This window comes from Sorex fumeus, unplaced genomic scaffold, assembly GCF_029834395.1.
Source record: "Sorex fumeus unplaced genomic scaffold, SorFum_2.1 ptg000006l, whole genome shotgun sequence".
Lineage (NCBI taxonomy): Eukaryota > Metazoa > Chordata > Mammalia > Eulipotyphla > Soricidae > Sorex > Sorex fumeus.
The window spans coordinates 55730848-55754317 of NW_026606063.1; the positions used below are offsets into that span (position 1 = coordinate 55730848).

The 23470-nt window shown below is 42.0% G+C and overlaps 1 protein-coding gene across 1 annotated transcript; it reads right to left on the reverse strand.

The window, feature by feature from the left end:
* Window positions 1–14349: 14349 nt before the first annotated feature.
* Window positions 14350–14869, reverse strand: LOC130035226 (non-histone chromosomal protein HMG-17-like). The gene has a single exon (XM_056126799.1). The coding sequence runs from the start codon at window positions 14772–14774 to the stop codon at window positions 14502–14504; it is 273 nt and encodes a 90-aa protein (XP_055982774.1). The 5' UTR covers window positions 14775–14869; the 3' UTR covers window positions 14350–14501.
* Between the last annotated feature and the right edge of the window lie 8601 nt (window positions 14870–23470).

Here is a 23470-nt window from a genome sequence, read left to right on the forward strand (position 1 = left end):
GTTTCCATATGGACAGCTTCCATTTATTATTTCAGTGTGTGATTTGGGAGTCCCCCCCCCCCCAACAAGACTTCCAGGGCAAACTAAGATGCTGGGACCATCTTTCTCACCTTGACCAGATGAACCCATTGGTTCAGATGTCTCCAATCTGGTTCAGCCAAGATGGAGCACAAAGGACTTCAGGTTAGTTGAGGAGAACATGTCTAGACACAAACAAAAATTTAAAACATAACCTGGTAGAACCAGAGCGATTGTACAGCACGTAGGGGCACCTGCCACCCTATGTTGGATATGGTCCCCATGCACCACCAGCATTTATCCCTTAGCACAGAACCAGGAACTGCTGGGTGTGGAATAACCTCCTTCATAACCCCCACCCTCCAAAAGTTGCCTGTTAATGGCCAGGAGAATGGAGTTCTGTAAGATCTCAAAGAGCTGGCACTTACTCCTGAGGGACAGCTAGTATTTGCATAAGTGGAAAGAAGCAGGGACTACATTCCTGACAAGAGAAAAGGCTTCAGTATGGGCTCAAAGATGGAAATGTGCTTAATTAGTTCAAAGAGTGATGAGTAGATTGGTTTGCTAAAAGTATTTATCAAGTGTCTCTCATGTGTGAAGCACATAGAAGATTCAAAGGAAAGGTGACAGTGATTTTGGTCCTCAAGGGTTCTGTGGATCTTTGGCTCTTAAGTGTCTCAGGCAGAACAACAAAAAAATGGCTGGGAGGTGTCTAAGGAATAAAGCTGGAGGCCAAAATTATGGTGACAGAAAGTCCACTCTCTTTTAGCACAGATTTGGATAACTGAAAAATGTGTGCTTAAGACATAATCTTGGTAAAGCTACATGTTATGTTGAAGGTAAACATTTACAAAGAGAATTGGTATGAAGAATGGGCAAGGAAAGGAAGCCGTGCTGGAACTCAGAGTTTCTGACTTGCTGCCCTAGAATTAATAGGCAAAAGTGGAAAGAAAATGTATCAGGGGCCAAGCATGAGTATGATTTAATAGCATCTCTCAAGTCCAGGGCTGCTGTTCCTGATCTTTGTTTTGTTGCTGTTTTCCTGGTGACTGTGGCAGCAAAAATCTTTGCAGGCTGGGGAGACCTTTCCAGTTTGCTAGATTTTTTGGCTTTTGAACTTGTTGTAAAAAGTTGCTTTGGTTTCCTCCCCCAGAATACAGAGGAATGCCTGTGGTCCCTGAAGAGACTAACAGTCTACAGAGCTCTGTGTCATTTTAATGGGAAAAATTACTAATGAGATAAATTTGGCTCTTGTGTTTGCTTTCCAGAGCATGTCTCAGATGTAGCTAGTCTACTGATTTCTCTAAAGGAAGTTAATTTAAAACCGCCTGTATAAAAAGGATATAGCATCACCTATGATGCAATTTTAAAGTATCAAGGCATTAAATGAGCACGTAGGAATGCCCATAAAATGAACATTTATTCACTCACAGTTATTTTCACCCTTCTGATGTTCAATTCACTCTGCTAGGCACAAATCCACCTATTAGAGGTGTTAAGGACTACTTATTTATAAAACCCTCCTGTGCCAGCTGCCTAAAGTCACATGATCAGCCACTATCCCACTTAATGAACTAGGAATTCCAGGCACTGGAAGGGCAAATAGCCACAGTGGGAAGGATGTGGGCAGAGGGGGATTTAGTGGCCTCTGATGGCCATCTGGCCACAGGCTTTAGTCTCATCTCCTTGAGATGACTCATTTCAGACGGCATTGGGTGTTGGGCCACGAGAGCTGGGGAAAGAATCCAGCATAGCAGGAAATAAAACACAACTTGTAAGTTTTCCACTGCAAAGCATTGGAAACTGGCTTGCCTCTGATGAAACATGTTCCTTTTAACTTAACAAGCAGGTACTCTCTGCCTGTTCCCCAACCCAGGGTTCGATGAACCTAACCTAAATGAGTACAAAAGTGTGTTCCCAATATCTGGGGAGTGTCCGAATAGAAGCCAGGGCCCAAGGGATAAGTGCATGCAGACAGGGATGTAGAGTCCGTTCCTGGGGCATAGGGTGGGATTGAGTCCAGAACACTGAGGCAGGAAGGTGTGTGGAGGGGTTCATGCTCTTTGTTTTATTAGTGCTCTTGCTCACTCCTTTGACAATCGGACACAACCAAGGTGAGATGAACACAGGATGGTGTCCAAATATGTCTGTGGGAGGAGATTGGACACAGGTCCCTGCAGGTTAACTTCTGGGTTGTCACAAAACAAAGGATTCTCATTGTTGGACTGACTCCCCCCTCCCCCTATCCCATAAATTGGGATTTTGACCAATATGAATCATTTGTTAGAACTGTGCAAGTCCAAAAATAGTGGAGACTGTGATGCCCTGGGTTTATTCTGGGTGGTGCCTCTGACTCACTCAGAGAACTGGGTGATCTTTTGTACCTCAGTTTCTCCTACCCACGAAAACAGGATGATACTTGCCTGCTGCAAATCTTGTGGCTGTGGGAAATTTACTTGCAGAGAACAAAGAATACTTGCAGACTCTTAGTATTTACATACTTACTTTGAGGGAGGTAGGTTTTTGTCAGGGTGAACATTTCCTAGGACAGAGCAGCTACCTGGGTCTGAAAAATCTTTGTTTACCAACCAAGCCCATCTCATTGTTCATGTCATTATCTTTTTCCTCTCATAGCCCCATTGAATTATTCCCACATGGTAGTGAGTCCCATGTGATAATTTTACTAAATATAGCTACTACTTGTTGTGCAACTCTTACATGGTAGTTGTTGCTAGATGCACTATCTTGACATCTTGAAACAGGTGTGAAAGATGCATATCGTTAGTTTCCCTTGAAACATGTAGAAACTGAGACTTGGAGAAGTTAGTGGAAAAGGAATAAGGCACCCCTAGGTAATAAGGAAAAGAGTCAGGATTGTAAACAATTCCACCAGGGTCCCAGTTACATACTTTTCATTAGCACATCCCACCTCACCCCTGGCTCCTGGCTACTCTTCTACTCTTTGATGGAACGGTAAGTGTTTTCTGTTCAAAGAAGGATCTTAGTAGGCAGGTGATTACGGAGTACCCAGTATTTGGAAAGAAAAGGAAAGAATTTATCAGAGAAAAAGTACAGGAGGAAAGGTGCTAGCTTTGCATGCAGCCAACTCCAATTCTATTCCCATCTCCCCGAAACATATCAGGAGTAATCACTGAGAGTAGAGCTGGAGTAAGCCCTGAGCACTGCTGGCCCCAAACAATATCCCACACAAAACAAACAAAGAAAAAACTCCACAGTGCTTGGTAATGAACTTAGTGCTGGCAGTGCCAATGCTTGACCCAAGAATATGAGCCAAGATGGTTCTGGTACAACACACTGACTGTTGTTTGTTTTTATTTTGGGGGCACACCTGGCAGTGCTCAGGGCTTACCCCCTGACTCTGTGCTCAGGGATCACTTCTGGCGGCACTCAAGGGACCATGCAAGGTGCTGAGGATTGAACCCGGGTCAGCCTCATGCAAGGCAAGAACCATAGCCTCGGTACTGCTGCTCTGGTCCTGCATGCACACTGCTCTTTTTCTTGGCCTTTGGCTGAAATTCTCTCTGAGACCAAATCCACTTCTTTTTTAGACAGACACTGTATTTCTCAGCAATGTGGAGGAAGTCAAAGCTCAGAAACGGAAAGAATTTTATCAAGGGTAAGCACATTAGGCACCTCTCCTCTCTTGCACCACCACCACCACACACCCCATTCCCTTGAGCACTGAGTCAGAGGGTAAAGACAGGCAGACTCTTGAGGCTCTAGGCTTTGGGTTTTGGTCCTGCAGCTTCCAGAAGGTCTAGTTTTCTGACAATATAGGTTACCTGGAAGCCATTCACCTTGCCCTAGTTCCTTTATTACACGCATGCTTAACCTTTTCGAATGTATTCAAACAGTGGGTGTGGTGACTGATGAGTTGCAACTTGTCTTAATTATGCACTGAGGCAGACTTCAGAAGTGTTTCTTAAATACAACAGCTTGCAAAACAGTTTCCATGGCTCTCTGTACAGCCAGGCCTATACATCTGCTCCTGAAAAAGTTTGCCATTTGGAAATGCCAGCATTTGACTCTGACAAATGTGCCCTGACATAATCATTCTGGTGCTGCTGTCCTCTGAATGTCTGGAAGGGATCAGCATTGATCTGTGGAATTCAGTTAGATTTGCCTGTCAGTATCGGCTCTGCAGGACTTTGATTCCTAATGTGAGCTGCTGGTTTTATGGATGCATTTTCAGGACCAGCACCCCCCCACCCCGATAGCTCTACAGAGGACTTTTTATGTATATTACCCAGAAAATTTCTGCCTTATATATTCACCATTAGTGTTGTATATGTACATTTCCCCCCTCTTATTTATGATAATCACCACTTTTGATTCCTAATTCTTCAGATAAGGATGCATAATAAGACAGAAGTTTAGATACAATTCTTTTATATAGTAGCATTTTATTTTCCAACTTTCTAATATTTTTTTCAGGGAATGATCTATTCCAAATAGTATGTTTTTCTATTATCTAAAATTTAAATGTCGAAGTAAAAAATTTGAAAATTAAAAAAATGAAAGTTGTAAATATTATATATTTAATGTGGGATATTTTTAGTGAAAGAGAAATCAATACTAGAGATTATAATCTTGCTGTTAATGATTCTCTCTAGGAAGCTGAAATACATGAGGTAGCCCTAAGTACCTTTTACTCATTTACAAATAGTTACACTGTATGTTTTTATTTCCTTAGCACTCTCCACTCATATTTCTCCCTGATGCCAAAGTTTGGTTGCTTCTAATCCATTGTTTCATTTCTCACGCAATAGGAGTCAGGTCTTTGAAATGGCTCTTCTTTTTTAGAGCTAAGCATGGGGCTTTTAGAACTAAGCAGTCTGTTGCTCAGAGGTCCTCTTTATTCTCTGCACAATACATAGTTTTGCTATAGATCATGGATGCTTCTCCAGGAGATACTGCTCTTGACGTTGCACAGAGCTCCCCTATGGGAAATGCATGCCAATTTGGATGAGAACTTCCAGATCTGGTATTTAGCCTAAGCATGATGAGGCTAAAATTCTTTATTTCCTGGTCTGCCTTTGACAGAAGCCACTGCTCTAATTTCTGTCTTACCAAGGAGATGATGGTCAGTGTAGCAGCTGAAGCTTCTCTCTCTAGTCTTCCGAGGGAAATGTAAACTGTTTTGCCTTAAACACTATGACTTGGATGGGCATACACAGCCAGAAATCTTTGCTATGCCACACCATGGCAAAGAATTGGCCTTTCTGAATTTGTGAGCACTTTTGCAGACTGAGCTGTAAATGGAAACTGTCAGATTTCCTTGGAGGTGAGAAGCAGCTCATAGGAACTATTATCACTGTACGAAGAAAGATGCTTCCCTTTCTGTACTGAGACAGGAGCAAAAACTGAGTGAGGACACTGGTGAGTCATGAGCAGGCAGCAGGAGGGCGCACAGCAGTGAGCTTCATGGACTCCTCTCACTGGTAGTGGCAGCTAAGAGCTACAGAGGCAGTCACGTGACGGGGCTGGTTTGGAAATGAGAGAACCCAGCGCGAGCTTCCAAACACCAATCTGTGTGGCAAATCAGGTGTCAAAGATATTACAGTTGTGCCCTTCATTATTTCCCCAGGCTTGATGAGTACAGAAAACAAAGATGAGGTCAAGATGGACACAACAGGGGTCTTGCCCTCAGAGAACATATTGCAGCGAGGTAGTCGGGAAACTGACACACATGCATTAGTCATATGGGGGAGTGGGCAGGAGTTGGGGTGATGATTAATAAAAGGAAGTGTTCAGTGTGAGCTGAACATGGGATGGACTGGTGTGAGCAATTCAAATAGGAAGAGTGTTGTGGTGTCCTTGGAAATGTCTTCAAGTGATTGATGGTGTTTGTTGCTCTTTGTGGTGGACATGCTTTATTCATGTAAAGAGACAGGACTGAACCTCCTCACTTCTTCTAACCACACAAGATCATTCATGCAAAGGGATCATTTTCTTACTTGTTTATACTAACTCTACCCCTGCCCATTCTGGGTTTCTTTGGATACTACAGAGATACTGCTAACACAGGGAATTAAACTTAGATTAGATAAGACCCACCTTCCAGGTGCACAGGGCGATGGCTGCTCAGAGCTTAGTCCAGAAAGTTACTTCAGCATCATTGGTGCTTGTCACTGAAGATCACCATCACAGGGAGCCTATAGAGTATCAGGTACCACTGCTTTTCTCTCTCATATGACCAATCTGAGACCCGGAGAACATAAGATCTTGGCCAAATTCAAGATTACAGACCAGGAAAAGAATCCAGATGTTACAATTAGATCAAAGGTGTCCTTCCTCTTCTTTGCAGAATAGACTTGAGACATGATATTCTTTAGCAAGATTTGACTGAGACACTTGATTCCAGGAACACGTTTATTAAATAAAATAATACTATGTATTAAGCTTCAATCAGATATGCTTTGGAGTGGATGGTGAGGGCCTTCACTTATTCCAACCAGGCTAGTAAAATATAAGATTTAAGACAAACTTGCTCCATTCTCATTATAAAAACCTCTCCCTACTCCTTTCCCTTTGCTCTTCCTTAAAGCACATCCTACCCTGGTCAGAGCAATATTTTTGTTAATGACCATCCGAGAAGACCCTGTTGACTGGCTCTTCTGGGCGAGAGATATGTCAGGATTTCCTAGGCATGGCAGATTTTCAAGTCTTTCTATGTTTCACTAATTTCCATTTCTGTTTTGGAAGTGAAATTCAAAATTCTTCAAAATAAATCTCAAAATTATTTTCTCTCACAGTTAAAAGAGGGAGAAGGAAAGCTATGAAATGTTTCATTCTGGTCACTGATTACTTCCGGGAGAAATGTCTTCAGAAGTGACACAATGAAAATGCATCTGTATTTGTGTATGTGTCTGTATTAAAATTTCATTTTTGAGGGGCCAGAGTGAAAGTATAGCGGGTAGGGCATTTGTCTTGCATGGGGCCAACCTGGGTTCAATCTCCAGCAACCTATATGGTTCCCCTAGCACTTACAGGAATGATTCCTGAGTGCAGAGCTAAGAATATGTCCTCCCATTGTTCATCGATATGCTCAAGCGGGCCCAGTAATGTCTCCATTGTGAAACTTCTTGTTACTGTGTTTGGCATATTGAATACTCTCTGTAGCTTGCCAGGCTCTCCGAGAGGGGTGGAGGAATCGAACCCGGCTCGGCCAGGCTGGCTGCGTGCAAGGCAAATGCCCTACCGCTGTGCTATCACTCCTGGCCCTTATAACTCCTGAGAATTTCCAGGTGTGGCCTAAAAACCAAAAAACAAATCAAACCAAACTCTTCATTTTTGAGGGACTACAGAGGGTACAGGGATAAGGCACCTGCCTTACATGTAACCAACCACATAAGATTCCTTGAGCTCAACTAGGAGTGATCCTTGAATACAGAGACAGGAATAAATCCTGAGCACAATCAGATGTGTCCCAATTTCCTCTCCCTCCTAATCCCCAAGCCCAAATCCATTGAGAATTTGGGCCACATCCACAATGGTCAAGGACTACTCCTTGTGTGGTACTTGGGGAAGCATGTCATTAAATCTGGGAACTAAACTTGGGTCTCACACATACAACGTGTATGCTAGTCCTTTGAATAATCTCCCTAAAGTTTATTCCTTTTTTTTTAATTGAGTAACCATGAATTATAAGGTTACAAAGATATTTATGACTGACTTTCAGGCATATATTGTTCCAACAGCAATCTCTTTACCAGTGCCCACTACCTTCCACCAACGTACCCAGTTTCCCTACTGCACCCCAGCCTGCTTCTGCGGCAGGGACCTTTCCTTTCACCATTGCCCTTGTGTTCCTTTCCCTAATTTATTCCCCACTTCCCCCTCCACCCCAAACCATACTGTCTATTGAAGACCAGTCCAGTTCTTCTGCTCTTTGTTTTTGTTGCCACTGGGCATTTGATACTACCCTACAAATATTATTTTGACTTGTTAGAGCAAATTGCATGACTTTATCTTTTTGTATGGCTGAGGAGTATTCCATTGAGTATATGTAATACAGTTTCTTTTTCTGGTCATCCTTCATGGGCATTTGATTGTTTCCATATTTTGGTTACTGTATAAGAAACAAAGGGATGTAAAAGTCTTTTCTGCATTGTGCTTTTGGGCCCTTGAGTATATGCCAGCAGTGGTATTGCTGGGTCATATGAAAGCTGAATCCCTTGTTTTTTGAGGATTGTCCATATTGCCTTCCAAAAAGGCTGGACAAGTTGACATTTCCACCAGCAGTGAATAAGGGTCCCTTTTTCCTCACATCCTTGCCAACACTGGTTGTTGTTGTTCTTTTTGAATGTGTGCCAGTCTCTGTGGTGTGAGATCATATCTCATTGTTTTGATTTTCATTTCCCTTTTGATTGGTGACGTAGAGCCTTTTTTCATATGTTTTTGGCCACTGTATTTTTTCTTTGAAGAAGTTCCTGTTCATCTGTTCACCCCATTTTTTTATAGAGTTGGATATTTTTTCTTATAGAGTTCTATCAGTGCTTTATATATCTTGGATTGGTTGTGGGCAAATAACTTCTCCCAGTCTGTGGGCTGTCTTTGTATTCTGGTCATTATTTCATTTGAGGTGCAGAAGCTTTAGCTTAATATAATTTCATTTGTTTATTTTTGCTTCTACTTAATCAGTGGCATTTTATCCTTGAAGATGCCCTTAGCTTCAATGTCATAGACAGTTCCACCTATATTTTCCTCTATGTAACCTATGGATTCAAGTCTGTTATCAAGGTCTTGAATCCATTTTAATTCAACTTTTGTGCATGGCATTAGAAAGATGTCTGAGTTTATTTTTTTTGCATGTGGCACACCAGTTTTCCCAACAAAACTTGTTCAAGAGGCTTTCCTTGCTCTACTTCATAATTTTGCTCCTTTATTAAAAATTAATTGACCATATACCTGAGGATTTTTTGCTCTGGGTTTTCTATTCTGTTCCACTGATCTGAGTGTCTGTCCTTATTCCAATACCATACTGTTTTAATTACTACTGCTCTATAGTACAGTTTGAAGTTGGAGAAAATAGTGCCTCCCATATTCTTTTTCCTGTGGATTGCCTTAGATTTTTTGGGGGGTTTATTGTTCCATATAAATTTCAGGAATGTTCAATCGATTTCTTCGAAAACATCATGGGTATCCTTATAAGTACTTCATTGAATCTGTATAAATGCTTTGGGGGTAAAACTCCAGTCTTGAGTCTTATAATGACTCACTTTACCCAGCAATTAAACTTTTCCGTTGAGTTTTATGTCCTTGAGAACAGGGTCCTGTGACCCTTATCCCTCTGCCCACAATAGTGATCTGAGTAAATTGGAAGATGCCTCGAAAGGATCTCACCAGTGAATATAGCTGAGGCTTAATCTGCTTTCACATTTTTTTCCCTTTTGGGTCACATCCAGTGATGCTCAAGAGAATCAAATCTGGGTCAGCAACATGCAAGGCAAGCACCCGACCCGCTTGCTGTACTATTGCTCCAGTCCTGCTTTCACAAATTCTTTTCTCTACATTTCTTCTCACTGAATTATTGATTCTGTAATTGATGAGTTTAAGGCATAATCCTACCACTGAAATCACCTCACTTCACTGCTCCAATCTGTTTTTCAGTCACTCAATACCTATAGCAAAGGATTTTTAATGCATTTTTCCTTGACCAGGAGAGTCAGCCTCTCCAGGAGTGAAGCTAAAAGTGAAGTCTTGGGCATCAGCACCTCTCCCAGGACCTGTGCCTCTTTCACAACTGGTCTCATGCTGAAGGTGGGGTGAAAGGTCTGCTGTGGCCTGTGACCTGGGTCAGTGTTCTGACCCATGACTTCCAGGAGTTTGTGTATGCTGGGCAGGGCAATTGGTTGTCCCTTCAACAATTGGCAAGGAATGTCTCAAATCTCTCTTAATTTGAGATGGGCTACCTTAGTATAAGCCTGTGGCTAAGGTAGATGCTGGTGCCGATAGAAGAGTGTACAAAGCCTGTGATCCTTGTACATGGCAGCCACTTTGGATTGTTTCTATATTTTGGTTGTTGAATATGGTACTGAAATGAACAAAAGAGTGCAAGTGTCTTTTCTGCATTGTGTTTTTGGGCACTTGGGGTATATTCCCAGCAGTAGAATTGCTGGGTCATAAGGAAGATGAATTCCTTGTTTTTGAGGAATGTCCGTACTGTTTTACAAAAAGGCTGGACAAATTGACATTCCCACCAGCAGTGAATAAGGATCCCTCACATCCTTGCTGACACTGGTTATTTGTTGTCCTTTTTGATGAGTGCGAGTGTCTGTGATATTAGGTCATATCTCATTGTAGTTTTGATTTGCATTTTCCTGATGATGATTAGTGATATAGAACCTTTTTTTATATGCTATTGGCCATTGTGTTTCTTCTTTGAAGAAGTTTATGTTTATCTATTCACCCCAGAGTTGGATGTTTTTTTTTTCTTGTACAGTTCTACCAGTGATTTATATATCTTGAATATTAACCTTTTGGATGAGCGGTGGACAAATAATTTCTCCCAGTCTGTGGGCTGTCTTTGTATTCTGGTCATTTTTTTTTCATTTGAAGTGCAGAAGCTTTTCTTAGTTTACTATAATTCATTTGTCTATTTTTTTCCTCTTGGTCAGGGACCTTAAAGCATGAGAACTTCCCCCTCAAGCATCAAGTGTGTGTGTGGGGGGGCAGGAAATGGGGTTCCCCCCTCAGCTCACTTTCAGAAGTACATTACCAAAAAGGCTAGAGACTTTGAACATCCCAATGTTGTTCCCTGACTGATGGACCTTTCTGCCACTGTGCAAACCAACTAGGAGAACCAAGTGGCTCTGGTGTTTGAATGTATGAGCCAATGCCTAGTGGTTTGTTTGGGCAAGGCATCCCCACCATCAAAGATCTGATCTGATAATTATAAATTTCTTCCGTGCCAATGTCATTGTTCATTGAGACCAGAAGCTAGAGAATATTCTGGTGATAACGTTTGGTTGGGAGAATCAAGCTGGCCGACTTTTGCCCAGCCAGAATCTTCAGCTGCTGGTTGATTCTCATACCCCATACTGATATTCTGCTCATGCACAGTGGCATGTGGGCTGTGTTTTAGCAGGGAAGGTGCCTTGGAAACGTGTCTTCTGTGGAAATTCTGTGAAACTGTGAGTTCAGACATACTTGACCGGCTCAGGCTTCCCCCCCGAGCAAAAATAGCCACAAGATGTTTGTCCTGAGCTCCCTCAGAGGGCCCAACTCAGTGCAGTCAGGGGTCCCTGAGGAGGAGTCAGGAACTCAGAGTTAAGGGATGGAGATAGAGGGGATTGGAGGTGAAAACACTGTATGCCTGAAAACTCATTGCAAACAGCTATAGAAATCACAGTGCCTAAATAAAAATAAAAGTCAAAGTAAAGGCCCTCCCGTTGTTCATCGATTTGCTCGAGCGGGCCCAGTAACGTCTCCATTGGAGACTTTGTTGTTACTGTGTTTGGCATATCGAATACATCACGGGGAGCTTGCCAGGCTCTGCCATGCGGGTGAGATACTCTGGGTAGCTTGCCGGGCTCTCCGAGAGGGGTGGAGGAATCGAATTCGGGTCAGCCATGTTGGCTGCGTGCAAGGCAAACACCCTACTGCTGTGCTATCGCTCCAGCCCAAATAAAAATAATTTTTAAAATTTTTAAAAGCTTTGCTGCTAAAGACTGTCCAGCCTGCATATGATAAGGGATGTATTTTAGTTTAAAGCAAAGATGACCATCTCTAGTCATATGCTAGCCCATGAATCACCCTAAGAGAACCCAAAGAATGCTGGAGGGTGATTTACCCAGGAGACGGTGTGCGGGCCTCCTCTAATCAGCATGTAGGTTAACTAACATTTGACAGTGTTTTCCTTCCAAGGCCTCCAGTGAGAGAAGAGGTGATGATTCAATCCCGAGCTGATGGGAAAACAGGATGTAAAATTCAACACCAATGATGTGAACAATAACAGCAACCTATACTTAAATGGCATAAGCCTAGGTAATTATCTCTTACATATCTAGCCTTTCAAGCTGAATACATCCTCAGGATGCGAAACTCATTCTACTAATTCAAGCACGGGCAAACACTGGTAGTCTTGAGGAGCTAGATGACAGTCTGAGCAAAGTATTCACTTCTGCTGGGTCCCTTGTACCAAAATTACCATCTTCACTACAAAAATAGAAATAAATTTTAATAGTCCTAAACACTATGTTGAGCAGTGATCAAAATGAGTTCCTTAATATGAATTATTTTTGAGGCTTTACTGAATAGATCTGCAGTTATTTGCAGTTCTATTAGTTCTATAAGATAACCTCTTACTATACAAATGGATAATAAAAAACTAACATCTCTTGGGCTGGAGCAATAGTATAGTGGGTAGGGCATTTGCCTTGCATGTGGCTGACCTGGTTTGATCTCTGGCATCCTATATGGTCCCCCATGCACCACAGGAGAAATTTTGTGTAGAGCCAGGATAAGCCTCGGTCATTTTTTAATTTCTGGGTTTGCCCCCACTCCAAATCTCCTAAAAAAAACCTAACATATCTTGCTTTCTTATAGGATTGTTATGAAGATCAATTGGATCATATGTGTTCCCCCACCCCACCCATGGTAGCTTAATGTATCAGTTAATGCTGTTTTGGTCACCATTTTCTACTGTCCCAAATCAGAGACCTTATAGTTTCATCTGAAAAACTACAAAATCATTCTCCTAACAATTATATCATGAGTACCTGGGTATTCTGGAATGTGACTTCCGATTTCTAGGGCTTGGTTGAAAATGGACCCCAATTTGTGGTGCAGCATGGTAATTAGGATAGGGTGGAGTTTGGGAAAAGTGAATTTGGTTCAAAGCAACGAACTTTCCCAATGTGTCCTCTTATATTTACAAAATTGTGAACCTGTGAATGGAAGGAAGCCACAGAGGTGAGCTGGTCTAACCATTCAGAAGCCCATATCACAATCTCCCTGACAAATACCATCTGGTTCTTGTTTGAGCATTTAGTGTTGGCTGGCTCATCATTGCAACAGTCTTGTTTATAGTTGCTGAAACACTCAACTTGTGAACCTAGACATGCTCCCATTTTTCTTTCATTGATCTTCATTCTCAATGAGGACAGAACACACACAAGTCTGTTTTTGAGAGGGTTTCCTGGAGAATTACTGCTCAACTCAAAAGCTTCTGTTGTGTCTTCTCATTTCTTAACCTTGTAATTCATCAGAAGCTTCTCATAATACTGGTTCCTGTCTCTGGTTAGGAGCTTAAATATCTGTAATATGGTGTTTGGTTTAATATATACTGGCAAGAAGCAACTAGGTCTTTGATCTTATAATAAGATGAATTTTCCTATGAATGACTCCCCCATCCCCACTCCCCACCCACTCACTGAAGCTCCTGACTACGCGAATTTAAGGACCCGAGAGTGACCCTGGGCTACAGTGGGGTGGCCTGGTATTGTTTGTTATGCAGAGTGAATTCACTTGATATAGTTCCTACTCATCATCTCTTTGTCCAAAGTAGTGGAATTCTTCCCATTAATTCTTCAGAAATGTTTAAGCAGCAGACAGTGTAGGAGGTTGGAGAGAAAAGTGATGAAATACATAGACAAGGTGATCTAAAATCAAATAAGACTGTCACCAGCAATTTCTATATTTGAGTCTTTTTTTTCCCCAAACTGTATCCAGCTTTATTAAAGATACTTTTCATAAACAATCATGGTATTTCAGGCAGGACATGGGCAGACAATCGTTAACAGTATACAATAACTTTCAAACTCCCTTCTTCAATGGACTACCAAAATCAGAAAGCCACTATAAAACCCAATGACATCTTCATTTGATGCTCTGAACAGCGAAAGTTTAGAGTGAGGGTTGACATTTCACATTTAGTATGTTGTTTAACTTTTCACAAGCCGACCTTGACTTTCAAGAAATGAAAGAAAAATGGCAGAATGATCAATCTGAAGATCCACAATCTAAAAAAGGAACCATTCTTTTGAGGGCTGCCGTCTCAGTTGGGGCACTGCAAAGTCCAGAGGGCCTGACATCCTGGTAACCACTTTTTGAGAGTCCAGGCTTAACAGGTTTCTCTAGGGTTAAGGGAGTCAAGTCTATGCTGAAGGCAGAGAGGGAGACAGGACATAGAAACACAGTTTTTACCCACCACGAGGCGTTGGGTGCCAGGGTGGCTACTGTGTCAAGTCAAGGAATCTCTCCTCTTGGAAATCAAGAGGAAGTCTCTCAAAACTAGTGGGGGAAAAGTTGTTTTTTCCCCACAGAGATCAATTTTTGGAGACCATCTATTAGAGACTTATACCCTTCCCCCAAAACAACAATGAAGTGGTCTGTGTGCTAACAACATAGCTTTAAAAAAAAGTAAAACAAAATTCTTCATTTTTATAAAACTTGATAAAAAATAGTATTTCAAACTGTACAGTCACCAGAAGTACACAGTTATCAAAAATGCACACACTTCACTTGGCATCTCCAGCACCTTCAGCTTTCTGTGCCTGGTCTGTTTTTGCATTTCCATTTTCTGCAGGGTTACTTTCGTCCTTGCCAGCATTAGACTTCCCCTTTTTCCCTTTGGGTACCTTCTCTCCCTTCTTTGCAGGGGCCTTCTCAGGCTTGGCCTCTGGCTTTGGAGGAGCAGGTTTAGCTGATAACCTTGCAGATCTTCTCTGTGGTTCATCCTTCATCTTGGCTTTATCTCCTTTAGCATCCCCTTCAGCCTTTCTCTTGGGCATGGTGACGACAGCGGCAGGACATGGGCACCAGACGCAGGGTGCAGTGGGGTGCGGGCTTTGGTTGGTCCAGGGGTCGTTCTCGCCTCTTCTTCACACTGCTCTATATTTGAGTCTTTTTCTCAAGTGTAAAAGGAGGATAATGATTCCTTCCTCACAACTTGAGGACCTCGAGACCAAGAGAAATAAGTCAGATGAAGGAAAACAAATAACATCTGGTCTTACATTTATACTAAATGCAATGTTATTTACAAAGCAGAGCCCAGCACATAGTGGATGCTTATGATGAGTCTGATGTTTCTAGAACAAAGATCTTTGGCGGGTTTGATTTTGGGCCACACCAGCAGTGCTTAAGGAATACTCCTGACTCTGTGCTCAGGACTTACTCCTGGTGGTGTTTGGGGGACCACATAGGGTGCTGGAGATTGAACCCAAGCAGACTGTGTAAAAGGCAAATGCCCCAACTACTATGCTATCACTCTGGACACTAGAACGTGGACTTTTTATTGGGTTTTTGACCTTCTCTTTTAAAAGTGGTCCAGATGAAAGTGTTCAAGACAATCTGGTGTGGTGATAAGAGCTCCAAGAAATCTAAATTAAAGGATATTAAATTCTTATCATAAAGGGCCAGATGTAATTGTTTTATATTTACATTTAAAAAGCCACATGTGTCTGGTGACTATTTTGTTGAACTTATCCATCTTGGAAAATATGAATTAGAACTGTGGCACAAACCCAGTCTCTGGATTGAGTGATAGATTAATAAGTACGAAAATGTTCCAAGTTTTCTAGAGGAATAGAAAACTTGAATAGAAATGTGTGGGGCTGGCACTATAGTACTGCAGATAGCAAGCTTGTCTTGTATGCTGTCGACTTGAGTTCAGTCTTTGGCATTCCATATAGTTCCCTGACCATCACCAGCAATGATCCCAGAGTGAAGAGCTTGGAGCCCTAAACATAACCTGGTATGATACAAAAACAAAAAAGAAAAATAAAGAAATGTGGATTATACCAAAAGAACCAATAGCTAATTTCCTTGTGCAGGATAGTTCAAGATTTCAGCTTTGTGAACCATATAATTTCTGTTACATCCACTCAGCATTGTGTGAAGTGGGAAATCAATCAGACAATATAGAAATGAATTCAAGTGACTATGTCTTCCAATAAAACTTTATTTATAAAAGCTGGCAGCAGGCTGGATTTGCTTCACAGGCCATAGTTTGTTCATTTGTTTTCTAAAATATCCCTTCCTGAGGATCCTCCCAGGATGGGAGATACATGCTGAAAGTAGACTATACACCGAACATGATTGCCACTCATTTCCTCTTTTGCAAACCTCAGCACCCAAAAAGAGCAAGAGAGAACAAAAGGGAATGCCCTGCCACAGAGGCAGGGTGGGAAAGGGGGTATGGGGGTGTGGGAGGGATACTGGAATCACTGGTGGTGGAGAATGGGCACTGGTGGACGGATGGGTACTCGATCCCATTGGGTACTCGATTGTATAACTGAAACCCAAGCACAAAAACTTGTAAGTCTACAACTGTACCTCATGGTGTTTCACTAACAAAAATTTAAAAATAAATAAATTAATTAATAAAATATCCCTTCATTTCTTATGTCTCATACTCTCCATTCATTTATTTATGGACACTTAGATGGTATCCATATCTTGGCTATTGTAAATAATGCTACAGTAAACAGGAGGTGGGGGTGAGGAATGCATATATCCTTATAAATTAGTTTAAATTTTCTTTGAATAAACACCCAGAAGAGGAATCGATGGATTATATTTTTAAATAAAAAATATTTGGAGGTTGGAAAAAAAATTGGAGGTTGGGGCTGGAGCGATAGCACAGCGGATAGGGCGCTTGCCTTGCACATGGCCAACCAGGGTTCAATTCCTAAGCATCCCATATGGTCCCCTGAGCACCACCAGAAGTAATTCCTGAGTGCATGAGCCAGGAGTAACCCCTGTGCAATGCTGGGTATGACCCAAAAAGAAAAAAAAAATTGGAGGGATGGTTTGAGCCATAATCAGCATTACTCAGGGGCTATTCCTGTCTCTGTGCTCATGAGTGATCCCTGGCAGTGCTTGGGGGACCATATGTGGTGCTAGGGATTTAAACCAGGGTCAACCTCATGCAAAGGCAAGTGCTTTAGCCCCTATTTTTAAAAGGTATCAGTCCTTGTTTTTTTTTTGAAGGAAACTCCACACTGTTTTCCATAGTTGCATTATCAATTTACATTTCCACTAACAATGCTTGACGATTCCCTTTTCTCCAAATCCTTCCCAATACTTTTATTTTTTGTTTTTATGATAATAATTCTAGCTGATAGAGGGTAGAGTTATTTATGGATTTGATTGTTTTGGTTTCTTAGGCCATATCCAACAATGTTCAGGGCCTTACTCCTAGCTGCCCAGAGGTCATTCCCTTAGGGGACCATCTGGTGGTAGGGAATGAATCCTCCTGGCCACCTACATGCAAAGCATGCACATATTCCCCTTCCCAATTTGCATTCTTTTTTGATGGTTAGTGATGATGAGCATGTTTCTCATGTACAAATTCTATTGGTCATTTTGGGTGGGGACAAAGTTTGAAAACATTCTCTTCAAACTTTTTGGTTTTGTTTTTCTTTTAGTCACACCCATTTGTTTCAGAATTTACTACTCCTGGCAGGGTTTAGGAGACAATGTGGGTTTCCAGGGATCGAACCCAGGTCAGCCACATGCATGGCAAGTGCCCTATCCACTATACTACTATCACTGCAGTTCTCTTCATCCATTTTTTTTTTCTTTTTGGATCACACCCGGTGGTGCACATGGGTTACTCCGGGCTCTGCACACAGAAATTACTCCTGATGGCACTCAGGGGACCATATGGGATGCTGGGAATTGAACCTGGGTCGGCCGTGTGCAAGGCAAACACCTTACCCGCTGTGCTATCACTCCAGCCCCTCTTCTTCCAATTTATAAATTATTTTGTTGCATAAGTTTCTTTTTCATTTTAGATATTAACACCTTACAGATATGTTTTGTTAATATTTTATCCCATTTAGTTGGCTGCTTTTTCATTTTTTGGGTTTCATTTGCAGTTCAGAAGATTTTTAAAATTTATGCAGTCACGCTTGTTGATTTTTGCATTTGGTATCTTATTTAAAAGTTATCACTGGGAGAGGGAAGTTGATACTTGGGTGGAGAGTCACGGTCCTCCCGTTGTTCATCGATTTGCTCGAGCGGGCCCAGTAACGTCTCCATCGTGAGACTTGTTACTGTGTTTGGCATCGCGGGTAGCTTGCCAGGCTTTGCCATATGGGCAAGATACTCTTGGTAGCTTGCTGGGCTCTCCAAGAGGGGCGGAGGAATCGAACCTGGCTTGTCCGGGCCGGCTGCGCGGAAGGCAAACGCCCTACTGCTGTGCTATCACTCCAGCCCTGGGTGGAGAGTATGGTGTTAGAATTTTGTATGCATGTAACCCTGTCATGAACAGTGCTATAAATCACAGTGTTTCAAATAATAATGATAAAAAAACTTAGCACCAAGTCTGATGTTAAGTATACTGCCTATTTTCTTCTAGTATCTTATAGTTTCAGGTTTTACATTCTAGTCTGTAAATATGTTGAGTTAATTTTTGTGTAAATTGTATGATAGTGGTTCAGTTTCAGTCTTTTGCATGTGACTATCTGTAAGTTCTACCAATATCATTTTATTGAAAATAGTCATGTCCTTTCCCCATTGACCTTCCTTCCTTCCTTCCTTCCTTCCTTCCTTCCTTCCTTCCTTCCTTCCTTCCTTCCTTCCTTCCTTCCTTCCTTTCCTCTCTTTCTTTCTTTCTTTCTTTCTTTCTTTCTTTCTTTCTTTCTTTCTTCTTTCTCTCTCCTCCTTCCTTCCTTTCTTCCTTCCTTCCTTTCTTCCTTCCTTCCTTTCCTCTCTTCCTTTCCTCTCTTTCTTTCTTTCTTTCTTTCTTTCTTTCTTTCTTTCTTTCTCTCTTTCATTCATTCTTTCTTTCCTAAATTTTTAGGCCATATCCAGCAGTGCTCAGGGCTTACTTTTGACTCTGTGCTCAAGGATCACTCCTGGCCTGTTCAGAGGACCAAATGGGGTTCTAAGAATCAAACCTGGGTTGGCTGCATGCAAGGCAAGTTCCCTACCTTCTGCATTATTGCTCTGGCCCCCATCCCACATTCTTGGATCTTATGTCATATATTGATCATATGTGCATGAGTTCATATATGGACTCGTCTATTCTTTTGATCTCATATATGCTTCCATGCCAATATTATATCAGTCACACAACTTTGCTTACAGTTAGAAGTAGCTGCACCATTTTATAGTCCTGACAACAGTAAACTCCAGTTCTAATATCTTCATATTTTTCCAACACCTAATTAAAAAAAAAATAAGCCTAGAGGTGATTCTTGTCTTTATTTCTGATCTAAACCCCTAGGACCGGCTTTTATTACATTCATCTTTCCTAGAATTACTCTCTCCCACCCTGAAGGGCTTTAGGATCACCTCAAGGATCATCTGGGCAATGAGTTCCAGAACTCTGAAGATTTGCTTGAAGCTTCAAATTCTTGAAGTTCCCAGGTCAGGAAGCTCCATCTACCTAGAGAGAGCAAGAAAGAATATGTGCAAACCTTTGAAAGCAGACAGACATATTGGAATTTTTATTATCATTGGGAACAAAATCCCCATGTTCCAGTTTTCACTAAAATCATCTGTTAGGGGTACAAATTACTGTTATAGAGCCTCTATCACCCTCTCCACAACTCTTGCTTTGTAATGTTTGGTTCAACCTCGGTTATTTGTGTGATAGTTCAATATCTCCCTTCCTCCTTCTCCCTACAGAATGAAACCTCCACAAATGCAGAACTGAGTATAAATTGTTTTCCATGACTAACCCTAGCATCTAGGAGCATGATCAACACAAGAGACACACTAACAAATGTCTGCTAAATGAGTGCATGTATAAGTTTAGTGCCTCAGAACCTCTACAGAACTGTTTTTAAACCACATTTGTAAGACTTCCTCTTCCTAACACTAAGAGCAGAGAGTTGGGGGAGGGGAGAGTTTATTTGCAACTAGTAATGAATTTCAGGCCTGAAAAATTAAACACATTACAGGCTTGGGTTTGACCATTGGCCCACCATTTTGGCCTCAGAAAATTTCTTGATAGCCATCACTGACTCATGTGCACTTTTGTTTTGTTTTGTTTTTACACAATTGGCAGGAATTTCTTGGAATAAAGTCACATTAATAACAAAGCACTGTTCCTTTGAAACTTGGAAAAGCTGATAAAGTCAATATTTTCTTCTTTCTTTTAAGACCTTTAGAATTTTTGTACCTGATGTTTTTTTTTTTCTGATCTCCAAATTAGATTTTATTAACTAAGTTTTTGAAGGATTTTCCTTTCGTCTATTGACAGGAAGAGAGTAACATGTTGAATTCTGTGTCCTCAGACCAGTAATGCTGCCATTTGTGTATTGAGTGGACAGAGTTCACTGACTTCCACAAAACATGCAGGCAAAGTCCTGAACAGGTCACTGGGGGAGTTCAGCCCAGGCTATTTCTCACTCATCTGGGGTCTGGAGCAAAAAACTCTGGATTACTTAAAAGGGTTTATGAAATGGGATAAAGGGGGTGGGTCAATAGGGAGAGATTGGTGACATAGCTCTTTCCTGTAGAGCTGTCAGTCTAGTCACCCATTTCTCTCAGTCTCAGTGGAGGGCAGACTCCAAGTTTTTCCCATATATCACTGTGCTTCAGGTCAGTTCAGCACCTTTGTTCCCTGAGTTGTTTCAGGTTTGAATAGATTAGTAGTGTGGGTTACCTTTCGTTCTCCCTTCCCCTTGGTTTGGGTACTGTTGCAGGTTCTGCGGCTTCCCTCCAAAAAGATAGTTCTAAATCCTAATCCTTGTAACCTGTGAAGCTGACTTTACTAGGACAGTGGATCTTTGCATATATAAAGCAAGAATCTCAGTTGAAATCATCTTGGAGTTAGAAAAAGGCCTCAATCCAGACATTCCTCAAAAGAAGAGGAAAGACAGACATCGAGGAAAAGATCATGTGATGGCAAGCACAGGCAATGTCACCAAAGGCAACATGTCCCAAAGATCGCACAGCACTTCTTTGGGCCTCCGGAAACAGCCCACTTGTTGACACCTTGACATGGGGCTTCAACCTCCACAAGTATAAGAAAATAAATTCCTGTTGCTTTAAGTCACCCAGTTTGTGGTCATTTGTTATGACCGCCCTAGGAAACCAACACAAGTGGTAATGTGTGTGTAGTTTGGAAGGCCTTTAAGACCTGAGTATTATCAGCCCCACATTATTATCTTTTCAACAGCTTTGTCCAGGCTGAAGCAACCAGGGCTGTGGAGCATTGAGGTAAATAGTGCTGGGTCATGTGCTATTAATCACCACCCAGGGCTTCTTCTCTCCCAAAGCCCAGGCTGCCCATGGCAGATATCGCTCCTTTATCCTTATCAGCTGGGAAAATGAGAGAATAACCATATGGCCTAGTGACCACAGGCCAGCTCGGGAGGGTGGAATGGGCGCTGGTCATGGGACATTCATGTTGTCACCTCCTCCCACTGTACCCAGCTTAGTAGAGAGTCAGGCAAGTACAGTGCCCTTGTCTGCAGCTGAGAGCTTCAGATTTGGGACCAATCAGTAAGACAGCGACCACAGTAGGAAGTTTGGAGGGTTTGGAAGTTGGTCACAGTCAGAAAAAGGTTAGAAGACACAGAATTTGTCTTTAGCGTTGATTGTTTTAAAGTGATAGAATCTTCTCTAAAGATGCAAAATTAGCTAACAACAAAACTAGAGAAAAAAACACCTCCTCCCCATCCCCCCTCCACCCCCCCCCCCCACACACACACACACACACACTCCCATTCTCACTACTTTGGTTTTCCATCACTCAGAAGCATCAACTGGGTGGAGCAAAGAGTCTCAGGCAGTGGGAAATCCTGGGGAACCATTGAGGTGGGGGAGGGCTCATCAGGCTATTTGATTCCAGTCTTTTGAATGTTAGAAGTTCCTTTTGATGTTGAGGTGCAAATTAGCTGGGGGGGGGGGGGGGGAACTCCAGTTGTCTCATATAACAAAGAAGAGGGAGGTTTGGGACAATGATTAAATGGTCCAGTGCCTCAATTAAGAAACTTGTGTAAACATGAGAATGTCTTTTCTAGGAGTTTTCATTTCACTGGACTCTCACAGTGGCCCCTGAGATGAGTAAAGCAAAGATTATTACCCTATTTAAAAAATGAGAACAAAGATTCTGGGAAACTGAGGGCATATAGTTGGACCTCGAGGAAACAGTAGCAAATTAAAAATATAGGAAGGGGAGACTGGGGAGTCTGGAATAGTGAAAATGCCTTTGTAGGGTGGAAAATATAGTTGGTGAACTTTACTGTGTGATGGGTTTCCTGGAGAGGCATAGGTGATTGCGAATGCTAACCCGCTGAGAAGAAAATGAAAGAAATCTGTGGTTTGTGAGCAGAGTTTTCCACCTGGAGCCAGAATGTTTCATAAGAGATAGATTTTGGTGTAAATGTATTTCTTTACCCTGGTGATTGCTCATCATAATCCTGGTGATGCAGCAAAGGGACTCATTGGCAAAGAGCAAAGGCTGCTGTGCCAGCAGCCTGAAGCATTATGGGCTGTGGTGTTGAATGCTGGGAAGTTGGCTCTATCAGGTACTGGGAAGCCAGGGCTGGTGGATGTGACTGCTGGGCTGTTTGTTTCTTGACTGTGAACTTTGAGAGGAGAAGTTGGCCACCTCATGATCCTCAGCAGGAAACCTGTTCTTGGCTGGTCTGACACATCACATTTGCTTTTTGATTTGCACACATAAAATGAATCTCCCTAAAGATCCTCTCCCCAGCTCATCATCAATTAAAACTCTTTTGTCCTTAGCCTCCTTTTGTTGACCAGCTTGGAAATTAGTTAGAAGGGAGAAGAAAGGGAAGTTGTCTTTGCAGGCAGTGGCACTGGAGAGCTGGCTGCTAATGAAGGAGTCCTGAATGGTGCAATTGTGCTGCTGTTTATATAGTTTTTATTTTAATTTGCATCCGTACCAGGCTCGGATCCCAAGAGTCATTCAACTGTGTTTGGAGCTTTTATCTCCTCCCATAGAGCCAAACCTGCCAGTTTATCATTTGCCTCAAGGAAATTAATGTGCCCCCACCCCTTCACTTTTATCATGTGCTGTTGAATTGTTTATACATCCATGGAGAGAAAGACTCTGCAGAACCACAGAACCACAGAAGAGAGCTTTTTTCCTCATGTGCTGGGTCATCTGACACTTGGCTCTCTTGTAAAGAGGCTTCTAGACCCAGGGTCTCAGAGAGCAAGGCCTGGATAGCAGCAAGGGGGTGAAGGGCCAAGGGTTAGGGAGCACGGTGTCAAAGGGTCACATTGAATCTCTTAGGGGAAAAAGTGAGAGAACATGACTCCTTTTCCTCCGTTCTTTGTATGTATGCATATTATTCTGCTTTTCTCAAAGATGCCAGCAAAACTGACTCAAAATACAGCCCCAGCTTACTGTTTTCTTTTAAAACAAATTGCAATTCCTCGGTGTGCATGTAAGACTCCAATAATGTCATCATTTTTAGTTCCTGTTGATGGCAAATGAGAATACTTGGTTCCAGTGTTTTGACTTCCAGTGTCATGATTCTTCCCACCTGTGAGTTAA